General features: G+C 38.0%; 2 protein-coding genes across 2 annotated transcripts; one reads left to right on the plus strand and one right to left on the minus strand.

Annotated features, from left to right (window-relative positions):
• On the plus strand, positions 391 to 3543 carry LOC109823425. The gene is made up of 4 exons (XM_020389700.1): positions 391 to 704; positions 1160 to 1780; positions 2030 to 2671; positions 2910 to 3543. The coding sequence occupies exons 1-4, from the start codon at positions 391 to 393 to the stop codon at positions 3541 to 3543; spliced, it is 2211 nt and encodes a 736-aa protein (XP_020245289.1).
• Positions 4860 to 7932, minus strand: LOC109823426. The gene is made up of 5 exons (XM_020389702.1): positions 7831 to 7932; positions 5669 to 5767; positions 5256 to 5591; positions 5001 to 5140; positions 4860 to 4887 (listed from the first exon to the last, which is right to left on the minus strand). Exons 1-5 carry the CDS (start codon positions 7930 to 7932, stop codon positions 4860 to 4862), a joined length of 705 nt encoding a protein of 234 aa, XP_020245291.1.

The following is an 11741-nucleotide window of genomic DNA, read 5'->3' on the forward strand; positions in this document are numbered from 1 at the left end:
TTGAAGTTTGTGCTAATAAAACTTTGGTTGAATGTTAAAATGTCCTTGGCACAAAAGGTTGCAGCTGTTAATGTGGCAATTTGGGGTTCTTTAGTTCTGTTCTTGGTTCAAGGCTTCAAGTTTCATGCCACACATGTCATAGTTGTTGACATATTAGTATTAGTTAGGGACTTATTTGTAAGTTGTGTAGGGGCCTATATAAAGCCCAAGAGATCTCATAATGAATTAAGGGTTTATAAATTGGTTAGTTTTATCTCTCACTCTCTCATTAATGAAATTAGGGTTTTTTTCAACTGTTTACAGCCCTTTTGCACCTGAAATCCCCTCAATTACTCCTCAACTCGTCATAATTGCCTTCATAACTGTCCTCATAACTTTCAACCACCCCTAATGGCCGTCAATGACTTGATTTGCATGGTTTCTTTAGGCGAGAATGCCATATTCGTGAAGCTAAGTTCGACAACAAGCTTTGATGAACTCCAATTTGATGTGTCTGAAAGATTGAAAGTACCTAAAGAAGCTTTATCCTTTATATTTAAATCTGAGAGGCACCCCAACCTCAGTTTTTCAGTTGACAACGATGATGATTTGAAGTGCATGTTGGAGCACAATCGAAATATTGGTTGTACGGAGATTCACATGCAAGCTGCTGTTAATGTAGAGTGTTCCACTTCAGGGAAAAATCAGAAAGTTATTAGGGGAATGTAAGTAATTAATGAACTCTTTATAACATTGGGTTTTGTGTGATGTAAACATTGTTATTTTTTTCTTCAACTTTCAACCATCCCTTATGGGCATCAAATCCCTCAATGTAAGTTATTATTGATTTGTAAGTAAACAATGAACTCTGTCAGGAACAGGTCTATGTGTGATGATAAGCCAATTGTGATTTCAGGTTTCGATGGTAACTTGGGAAAAAATAGTTGTCATCTCTGATGGTTAGATGTTAACTCTTCATCTTATAGGTTAATTTTCCAAGAGATATGTTAACCTTTACATGAACATGTTAATTGTCGTGGGAACATGGTTAATTTTACACCCAGTTAGTTAACTTTTGTTGTACTATGTTACCTTTGGTCCTACTGCTGTTAACTTAAATTATCAGAAGATAATATAACATATTGTGCATGATATCTCACTGGTTGATTAATTTATGCAGTAGTGATGCCTCTTTGAATGTAGAATATAGTCGTCCTCCTCCAGGAAATGCATCCAATTCAGAGAGAATCCAAAATGATTTCCCGTCTGGTGAGGTTGTAATGAGAGCTGATGATATTCTCAACAACACTTCCAGCATTCCTCAATGGTGGCACACAACATTAACTGAAAAGGGGCAACAATTTGAGACTGTAAACGAATTGAGACTAGCTTTGCAGTACTATTCCATGGCGAAAAAATTTGACTATGAATTTGTAAAGAACGAACCCAAACGTATCCGAGTATGTTGTCGATATAAGGAGACATATGGATGCCCTTGGATGCTCTTTGCATCTCCTGTTAAGTATGGTAAAAGAATTGAAATCAAAAGGTTTGTGAATGAACACAGTTGTGGACAACATGCTAACAATTCAGGGCAATCACGGGCATCTCGTAAATTCATAGCAGCCCAATTGCGACCGGTATTAAAGGCGCGACCTCAAATCCGACCAATTGATGTGCAAAAGGAGTTCCTCACTCGATATGGATTGAGACTTGAATACAGTAAGATATGGTGGGGCAAAGAAAGAGCGCAGGAGGATATGTATGGTGATAGTTATGAGGCTTATGATCAATTAAGATGGTAAATTTTACAGTTATTTTATTAAGTGTACAAATTTTTATCATAGCCGCTTATAGTACAATTGTTAGTTGTTGATTTATCATGCAATATCTTATCCTTAGATGTTTCATGTTAGTTTTCATTGATATGTTCCAACTGTCATTGTGGAATGTTATGTTTTATGAAAACTTGTGAGCTTTTATGTTAATATATTATCCTAATGTTCCAATGTATTATATATGCTTGAGCAGAAGCTACATTGTTGTACAGGTATGAGCAAAAGGTGAAGGAAACGAATCCAGGAAGCTACATATGCATTGACCAGAATGAAGGAAGGTTCAAAAGACTGTTTATATGTTATGCCGCTTGCATCGTTGGTTTCTTAAATGGGTGTAGACCCCTATTATTTTTGGATGGGACCTTTTTGAAAGACAGATACAAAGGCATGCTCCTGAGCGCCATAGCATACGACGGAGACCAAGGGATATTTCCGGTTGCGTATTGTATATGTGATCAGGAAAATGTTGATAATTGGAGATGGTTCCTTCAAGGCTTGTGGTCCATACTGTATGAAAGGTTAGACCCGTACAATCCTCCCCACCAATTGGTAATTATTTCTGATGCCGACAAGGGGATTCGAGAAGCCGTGAGAGAATATTTCCCTGAAGCAATCCACTCACGATGTGTTCTGCACCTAGTTGAAAATTTTAGAACAAAGCTAAAGGATTTGGGATTGAAAGCAAAGGACACACAAGTTTTGGGGAGTTTGCTCCAATCTGCTTGCTATAAATACACTATAGCGGAATGGAACGACTACATGAAGGAAATTTATGAGATGGCTCCAGTCGCATATGAGATTGTACTCTGTTATTCGCCAGAGAATTGGGCGAATGCATTCTTCCCTGGTATCAGGTAATGCATTCATCTTAGATTATGACGTTTTGCAGTTGATGTTAACTATTCTACATATATGTGAATTTTTCTTTCTATAGGTTAACTTTGTCTGATATATGTTAACTTTCAGCAATATATGTTAACACTGATGTTTTTATGTTAACTTTGAGCAGTAAAGGTTAAGTTTTGTTGTTACGTGTTAATTTTATTACATATTGGATGCCCATCATACTATTAATTATTTTGTGCTTTGCAGATATGGTCATGTAACCTCTAATGTTGCAGAATCCTTTAACAGCTGGATACGTGAAGCTCGAATGTTACGTATCCTGCCAATGGTAGAGCATATCCGAAAACAAATTATGAGTCGCCTGAACAATAGACGGATAATGGCTGATAAGTGGACAAGCTATCTGTGCCCTAAAGCTGAGAAGATTGTTAGAGAAAATATGGAAAGAGGACGTACTTTAGAGGTTAAACAATCTAGAGATGATATATTCGAAGTGCAGTCACATAGAACTACTCACGTTGATTTGGAGAAGAGGACGTGCACTTGCCGATCTTGGGACGTAACCCGTATTCCTTGTGTGCATGCTTGTGCAGTCATTATTTATATGAAAAGAGACGTATATCAATATTGTGATTGGTTCATGTCCGTAGAAGCGTTTAAGAAGAGCTACGACGAAATATTATATCCCATCCCAGATTATGAGAAGCGGAGTGTGTCCAGGGATGAAATACAGATTTTGCCACCAATTACCACTAAGAGGAGGGGAAGAAATAAAACAAGACGCATAAACAACAGAACCATTTACAAACGTCCAGTCAAATGTTCTCGGTGCAAAGTTGATGGTCACAATCGAGCAACCTGTAACGAGCCCATCTGGTGACTAGTGTGTTTCTGTTTCTTACAACAATACTTTTGTATGAGACAGCAAAGGTTGTTTTTAAGTGGTTAAGTATATAGTGGTGGACTTTTGTAATCTGTGATAATGATCGACTAATCATTTTCTTCATGCTAGCAATATCTAAAAGCAAGGCTGAAAGATGTTAACGGATTTGTGCTTGTTCATCTTAGATTTTATTAAAAGATTTTGATTTTAAATTGGCCAAATGTCCAACATCTCATTCACTGTTCTAACGGCTAACTGAAAGTCATACTGTGCTAACAGCTATATTACAACGGCTAGTTTATTGTTCCTTATGCAATATATAATGTGCCCAAAGCAAAGCTAAATTTAAATGTATGTTCTATCTTCCCTGCACTTGGAGTTTGATAGAGTGAGATGAGAACATCAGAGATATCTCAGTCACAAGAAGAGGTATGTTGTTTCTGTCAAATTCCAACACCCATGAGGCAGTGCAAAAGTGGGAAGAATAAAGGAAGATACTTCTGGGGATGTGCAAATTTCCCAAATATGCAATGCAATTTTTTTGCTTGGGCTCACAAAGAGAATGCAATGCCCAGTAAGATTATTTCATTCTGCCCAGAAGTCCCCGTTGAAGATGAGATAGCGACCAAAACAAAGCAACTGAAGAAAGCACTGAAGCAATCGAACCGTGAAGTCGAAAAATGGAAACTTTGCTCATTCTTCCTATGTTGTTTTTGTATGGTACTAATTTTCTTCAACATTGTGATCTGTAAGATGAAAATCAACTGAAGAAACTTCAGTTTGTTATGCTTTTGCTGTAAGTGGTTAAATATTATGTGTCACCTTTCACTAAAGTAGTCAATTTTAGTGACATTTATGTTAATTTCCCTTCTGAAAGGGGTGATGTATCAGAGTTATACGTTTACTTCTACTAAAAGTGGTTAATTATTAGACTTTTACGTTAGCGTTTACTGAAAGTGATTATTTATCTGAGTTATATGTTAACGTTTTCTGAAAGTGGTTATGTTCTCGAGTTATATGTTAACTTTTACTGAAAGTGGTTAACTATCAGAATTATACGTTAACTTTTACTGAAAGTGGGTTTTTTACCAATTTTTTGGCAGTTTTGTTTACTTTCAGCGTACTAGGTTATCTGTTAACCCTTAGGAGGAATATGTAAAAGCTAACATATATATTTTTTTCTCAATATATCAGTAACATGTTCTATCAGTATAAGTCAACATGAACTGTGATGCACTTCAACCTGTTATTAGCAATGATTACAATAGCAACCAGTTTCACAACCAGATATGTGGATCTTCTCATCCACACTATCAACCAGTTACACAAACAGTAGAATAACTGTCAAAGAGAATGATACAAAGCTGCAATAATGTTAACTAAATTAAAATGCCAGTTAGTTTTGTTCCCAATTCAATCTGTTCGTACACAACACTTTTTAGGATATCAATCACCCATCCTTTTCCACTGTCTCCCCTTGATTTTTCTGTTCCCATCCTTCTATTAGGAGTTCAGCTGCAAGCCTGGCACGGATGACTTCAGACTCGTCAGAGTGATTAGTTACTTGAGTGGTATCTACCCCATGAATTATAGCCTTTATATATAAAGGAACGAAAATCCCACAATCAAAGTTGCATGATATAAGATGGCAAGAGAGTTAGATATAACATGCGTAATAAAATGAAAATGTTTAGATTTAGTTAACATACTAACACATGTTTAAATGCATGAAATACTAACATTCCAGTCTGTTGCTCACAAGGGACGGCTTCATATCGGAACTTTCTCCAAATATTATTCGGATCGAAACCAGACTTCATATGGTCCATGAATGCAATTACTTTATTTACTGGCTCAACGTATGCACTATGGCCAGCCGAGCTATAATGCTTGACAACGTCCTCATCCAACCTTACTTCAGCCACATGCCAGTGGTCATGACGCACAAGCGGGATAAGGAGTACATTCTTCCTTGCGGCAACATGCTTTTGTATGAAAGAGGTGTATAGATGTGGAAAATCTGGGGTGACTGCATAAAGACTATGCTGTATTGCCAAAAAATTATGATAAGCCAATTGTAAACATGAGATAAAAATGGTAGGAGATTGAATTGGGTGCTTACGCAGAAGAAAGTCGATACAACCCCATATTGGTTGCCCATGGACTCCACATCTGGCCTCTCTAGCCATGTGACGAGCCTATCCACAAGAGCTTCCATCACCTGTAAATTTACCATGGAGCAGATACAAATTAAATTACACAACACCCAGTCATCTCATAAAATGCGTAAGAGATTAACATATCAAACTTGCATGGTCATCGATACGGCCGCCACGTAGAAGATTAAGAAGTTCCAATGAATCGACACTACTGTTGAATGTGTTAACAATAACGTGTGACCTGAAACATAACAATAAGATCCAAACCTCGTTCAACCACTTACTATAGAAAAATATGGAAATATTAACATGATTTAGCAAACGTTAGCATAAATGAGTATAAGTTAACATAAATATGGAAACGTTAACACGTAACGATGAAAGCTAACATTTTATAGCAAACGTTAGCATAAATGGGTAATAATTAACATAAACCTGGAAATGTTAACACGTAACAATGAAAGCTAACATGTCCTAGCATACGTTATTCAGAATGACTAAACTTACTGATGGGCTTTTTGATTGCAAAACTCAGAGATCCTTCTGTTCTCATCTGGTGTGAGCTTTGATAATACATGTTGAGGTACTCTAAAGTTGTGAATGAAGGTTCCTTTACTATCAATCAAACGTATGCTAAAATCATCAATGTTAGGAATATCCTCGTTCAGCAACTTCAAAAGAGCCTCCTCCTTCTTCTTGATTTTCCTCTTCCCCAAAAAATCCCAAGTGCATTCATCAGGCTTACAATAGAACCTGATTTTTTCCCTCTCTTCCTCCTTGTGGTGTGATATGTTAATTATCTCTTGATGAACTTCCTTCTTCTTTTCTTGAGTGAAAGGGGTGCGGACTAGTTGTGAGCGCGTCCGCCTTCTGGTACTTGGTCCCCTAGTCCCCTTTGACGCTAATCTCCGCGATCTAGATCCGGTCAGATCTACGCAGTATGACGGGAGTTATTTCACAAAGGAAATAACAGCCGAGGGTACTATTTCGCCAAGGAAATAATAGCCTTTAGTTCTCGGGATCAAAGGCCAAGCTTTGATCCGGAGGATGACTACGTAGATCTGAGATCCGGGTCCTCTCGAACTCTTGCCTTATTTGGCGTTGACGATCGACGAGCACCGGATCTGGAAGAGCAAGCACTTTTTTCTTCATCTTTCTTCTTTCCTTTTTTCCTCTTCCTCTTCCATCCTTTCTTCATCTTTCTTCTCCTCAGCAAATTCTCCCTCTCTGTTTTTTACCACTTTTTCTTCATCTTGCTTCTTTCCTTTTTCCTCTTCCTCTTCCATCCTTTCTTCATCTTTCTTCTCCTCAGCACATTCCCCCTCTCTGTTCTCCACCACTATTTCTTCATCTTTCTTCGGATGTTTTTCCTCTTCCACTTTCTCTGATTTGTTGATCTGAATCCTGATTTGGCAGTAAACCCGCTTCGTTGTTGATCCAGACTCTGATTTGACAGTCCGAATCCTAATATGGCAGTAAATCCGCCTCGGTGGTTTGAGTTCAAATCCGTTCTATGGTTGGATGACTCGTTGACTCACCGAACTGTTAGCTTGATTCCGCATGCGAATGGATGTATTCCATTGTTTGCGTGCGGTTCGTTAGCCTCGTTGCCTCGTTAATCCGATTCGTTGCGTGTCACTTGGCTTCGGCGTTGTGGACTGACGCTCGTGTTTGGATATGTCGCCTGATGGTTCGTCGGTTTGTGCCGAGCTGTGCTAAGGGACCTATAAGCAATTTTATACGCCTACACCTATGTATCTCCTTAGAGCATTCCTCCCATTGAAGGCGCTTACTACGCTTGACAGTGTGGAGCAGTTTCCAATTAATTTTGGGTATTCCTCCAAAATTGAATTTGATCTTCGGTTGTCAACTTCTCTATTTCATCTTCACTCTCAAAAGCATCTCTGATATGCTAGGCTAAAATCTGAAAAGTAAACCATATACCCATTACCCATATGTATCCACAATATTAAAAAAATATTTATGAGAATCCACAATGTAATTTTCTTACCCAAAACATGTTAACATGAAACAATGAGTACATGGAAAATTAATTAATGATAAAGATAGAAAATTTAACTCAATATAAATATGCAAGAATGTGTAAAGAGTCATTGATGCTTACGTAACCTATGGATGAGCTCTTTGTCCTTCCCTTCACCTTATCTTGCTTCCCATCCTTTACCTTTTCTTCCTCATTCTTCTTTCTCAGCCTAGTTTGCTCCATAACCTTACTCCTATATGAGACAATTGGGCTTATTTTTTCCCAAAGCGAGCGATTTCAATCTTCTTCCTGCTAGGCTCCCGTTGAGGGTATTTTTCACCTTGAGGGTATTTTTCACCCCATTCAATGCTGGACGTAATTGGTTTCTCCATGATTTTAATGCTTGCTTTCTTGGCCTTAGAGACAATTGTCTCCATCCTCAACGATCCAGCGGTCCCTCCAACCCTTACCCAATTGGTCATCGGAGGCTTCCATCTCAAGTTTAGGGCTGGTTTTTTAATACCAATCATCTCATAGTACCATAGCTGTCAGAATCGAAGGAACGAATATCAAAATAGTTAACTTTCAGAACTCATTCTTCAACTACACTCTAAATAGCTACCTTTCACCAAAACATGTTAACATTAATGGGTATGTTAACTTTCACCTATTAATGTTAACTTTAATAATTATATATTAAAGTTCATGTTAACATGTTAACTTTCACCTATTAATGTTAACTTTAATTTTTATATGTTAAAGTTCATGTTAACATGTTAATTTTAACCATATTCTGTAAACATTTAATATTGTACATGTTTTCTAATGCCTGTTACCAAGACTAATGTTAACTAAAACAAATGTCAGACCAGTTGGTCATGCAACTTACAGGGATGAGCGGCATGCATCCAGGTACGTATGTAACCCCTGGCTTCCTCAACCCTTCAACGGCAATTTGAATGCCTCTCTTCGTCTCATCAAAAATAAATTTACCCCACGCAATGTTCTTCACTCTCTCAATACTATCTACATATTGAAACAACTGTCTTGGAATGCCTTGTGAGCTGTTGGGGCACCAAATCATTGCACACTGGTACAAGATCTGAAGCAGCACAAAATCCTCAATGTCCTTATTATCAGAAGACTCAACCAGTGTTTCCAGTAACTCCTCAACATATCTCCTCATGCTACCAGCTTCTTGTGTGTCCTTGGCCTTCTCCTTTGACTTTGCCTTTAGCATTTCTTTCTTCTCTTCAAAATATTCCCTCCAAAGCCGGTTGTGAGGGTCTCTATTCCCGTAGATCAATTCCCCATCAATAGGGAAGCCTGTGTGAGTTTGCACCCACTCTTCATCAAATTGGACTGAAAATATAGTCCCGCTTATGGGATCAGGAAAAGAGAATTCATCAGTTTTGCCAACATAATGACTGAGCACATGCTCTAGTGCCCGTCGATCACGTGCTGGAGGTCCGAAGAATACATAGTGCTCAAAGTTATTGCCCCTGTAGGCATCCCAATACCACTGCTTCAGTTTTGGTTGAAGTCTTTGCATGAAAGTACAATATGATCCAAGACAGGCATTAGGCCTTATATCACCTTCGGCTGTAGCTTTCCTGCATAAACAACTATTTACTCTTAACAAGTCGTTCAACTGCAAATTAGGTAACAATTAACCGTAAAGGCATTAACTTAGTCAAAATTACGTTTTATTAACATGAATAGCTAATACTTGACACTTATGCATAAACGTTAACAACAAACAAGATTTATTGATGCTTGGGAACTTACTTCTTCTTTGAGATGGACACATCCTCCAGCGAGCGTCTCCTCTTGCTTTCGCGAATATCCAGACTTTTCATGCTCAATAGGGTTTCCGTCGCCTCGTTACTCTCCTCATCCTCAGAGGATGTCGGAGCAGAATTGCCGGCGGGCGATATCAAGGCAGAGGCGGAGGCGGATAAGTTTGGCATTTCCTCCTGCGCCAATCGTGCCGACCGACGCCGGTGACGAACGTCCTGTTCTGTTTGAGTGTTGTCCACTTCATACTTGCTACGCTTACGGTTCTTAGCCATTTTACTTAAATTTTTTTGGGGCATTTTCAAAATAGATTTCCTAGCCGCTTGAGTGAAACTGGGGTTTTGAAAATGGGTTCGCAAGCTAATGGAGGTTTGCGGTGAAGAAGATAGAGAGAGAGAGAAGAGAGAGAGAGAAGGCGGCCAGGCTCGGGGGGAACGGGTACAAATGGGTATTTTGGTCTTATCGCCTCAACTTTTCTCTTAAAGTTGTCTTGGAAATGAAAAAAGGGCTGAATCATTATTAAGTTGAGTTTTGGGGGCTTTGTCACACCAAAAAAAATACAGGGGGGCTACTCACATCCCATTTTTTTTTTGGGGCCTTGAAACATTTTTCCCTAGTTATTAATTTTTTTTTTCTAAAATCTCAAGAATACCCTCATAAAATATCACGTACTTTGCACATTGAGGGCGTGTGTTCTAGAACTGTTTTAGAACTCTTTGACCATGAACTTAACTACGTGGAAAAATCTCAACTAATTAATAGTAATTATTATTAATTATTAGGTTTTAAATTATAAAAATGGAAAATTGAACGTTTTATATTAATTGTAAAGGACTCTACATATAATTGATATAAATGAAGAGATAACATTATTTTTTGAATATATCTTAGAGATTTAAAGATGTCAATCAAACATCAAACTATATGTCACAAAACTAGATTTTTTTTAATCCTATGCGGTTATCTTATCACTTCAAATTTAAATTTACTCTAAAGATTGAGATACTTGGACCCTCTCCATTTATTACCTAATTAAATAGTATCTGAATCCAAGCACCATAACAGTAAGAATGGTTTATTATCTTGTAATTTGGGAGGAATTTATTGAGTTCTAAAAGATCAAGACAAAGCGTGCATAAATGGTTGAACAATAAAGAATTTGAAAAATATGTCAATATTACAAGTAACATATATATTTAAATTTTCAAATATGGATGGAGTATTAAAGAATTTGTGGGATCCGGATAATTATATGCATGCAATAAGGATAATCTACAACTAGATTATGCACATCAGAAAATAAAGAAACGCTAGCATGTACCTAGGAATATAAACAACAAGTTTAGGGTTACCGATTCAGATCTTTCTTATAGGATCATCACAACTTTCTTGATCAGTGGCCGAACGGTAGCCACACCGTGCAACCTAGAAGCCCCAGGATATCACCCTGCTACTACTACATAAAGCACTAATTCGAACGGAGAAGGAGATGACGGCTATGTAAAGGTTTTTGGTATATTCTCTCGTTTACCCATCATGAAAACCCTATATCTATATATAAAAAGGGCCTAGAGATAGAGTCCAACACTTATTAAGATTGTGAATATCTTATCTCTAAGATAAGATATTATCCACCCACTTATTTCGGTGTCTATTTTATAATAATATCCACTCACACAAATGGGTGGGTGATATCTGTTGCTCCCTAAGCTGACCCCCCGAGTCGTTGAGAATATGCTTCTTTTTCAAATTCATGTCTATACATCGTTAGTACAGCATGGACAATTGAGAACCTGCAAGCAGGTAGGATTGCAGTCAGCTCCATTAGGACCGACATAACGATCTCCATAAAAGAAAAATAAACAACAAATAGTGTTAGTATGCTATGTTCCATACCCCAGATCTGATCAACCATGTCTGCTCAAGTACCTTCGATCCCTCAAAGAAGCGTACATGAACACCACGGTCTACCCTTGATTCATCACACTCTTAAATCTTGTCCCCAATATAAATAAGAGTTGGCCAAGCAATGCAATCAGGAAACATGTCAATTGATCTTTGTCTAGCCTTGAATAGTTAAGCGTGTTAAGCACCAGGTTTCCTGACACTGTCTTGTAGGTGCGATATTGTCTCATCATAGTAAGAAACAACAACCAAAGTAACGAATACTCATTGTCACGCCCCGCTTCCTAAAATAACCGGGAATCGGAACGCGAGCAAGCCCGCGACGTATTAGACTAAGAAGAGATAAGTGC

This window comes from Asparagus officinalis, chromosome 9 (assembly GCF_001876935.1).
Source record: "Asparagus officinalis chromosome 9, Aspof.V1, whole genome shotgun sequence".
NCBI lineage: Eukaryota > Viridiplantae > Streptophyta > Magnoliopsida > Asparagales > Asparagaceae > Asparagus > Asparagus officinalis.

Coding starts and splice junctions, on each gene's coding strand:
- LOC109823425 (XM_020389700.1), top strand. CDS start 391: ATGGCCGTCAATGACTTGATTTGCATGGTTTCTTTAGGCGAGAATGCC. Junction 705..1,159: donor CAGAAAGTTATTAGGGGAAT/GTAAGTAATTAA, acceptor TAATTTATGCAG/TAGTGATGCCTCTTTGAATG. Junction 2,672..2,909: donor GCATTCTTCCCTGGTATCAG/GTAATGCATTCA, acceptor TGTGCTTTGCAG/ATATGGTCATGTAACCTCTA.
- LOC109823426 (XM_020389702.1), bottom strand. CDS start 7,932: ATGGAGCAAACTAGGCTGAGAAAGAAGAATGAGGAAGAAAAGGTAAAG. Junction 5,768..7,830: donor AGAGCTCATCCATAGGTTAC/GTAAGCATCAAT, acceptor GTAAATTTACAG/GTGATGGAAGCTCTTGTGGA. Junction 5,141..5,255: donor ATGCATTTAAACATGTGTTA/GTATGTTAACTA, acceptor TTATATATAAAG/GCTATAATTCATGGGGTAGA.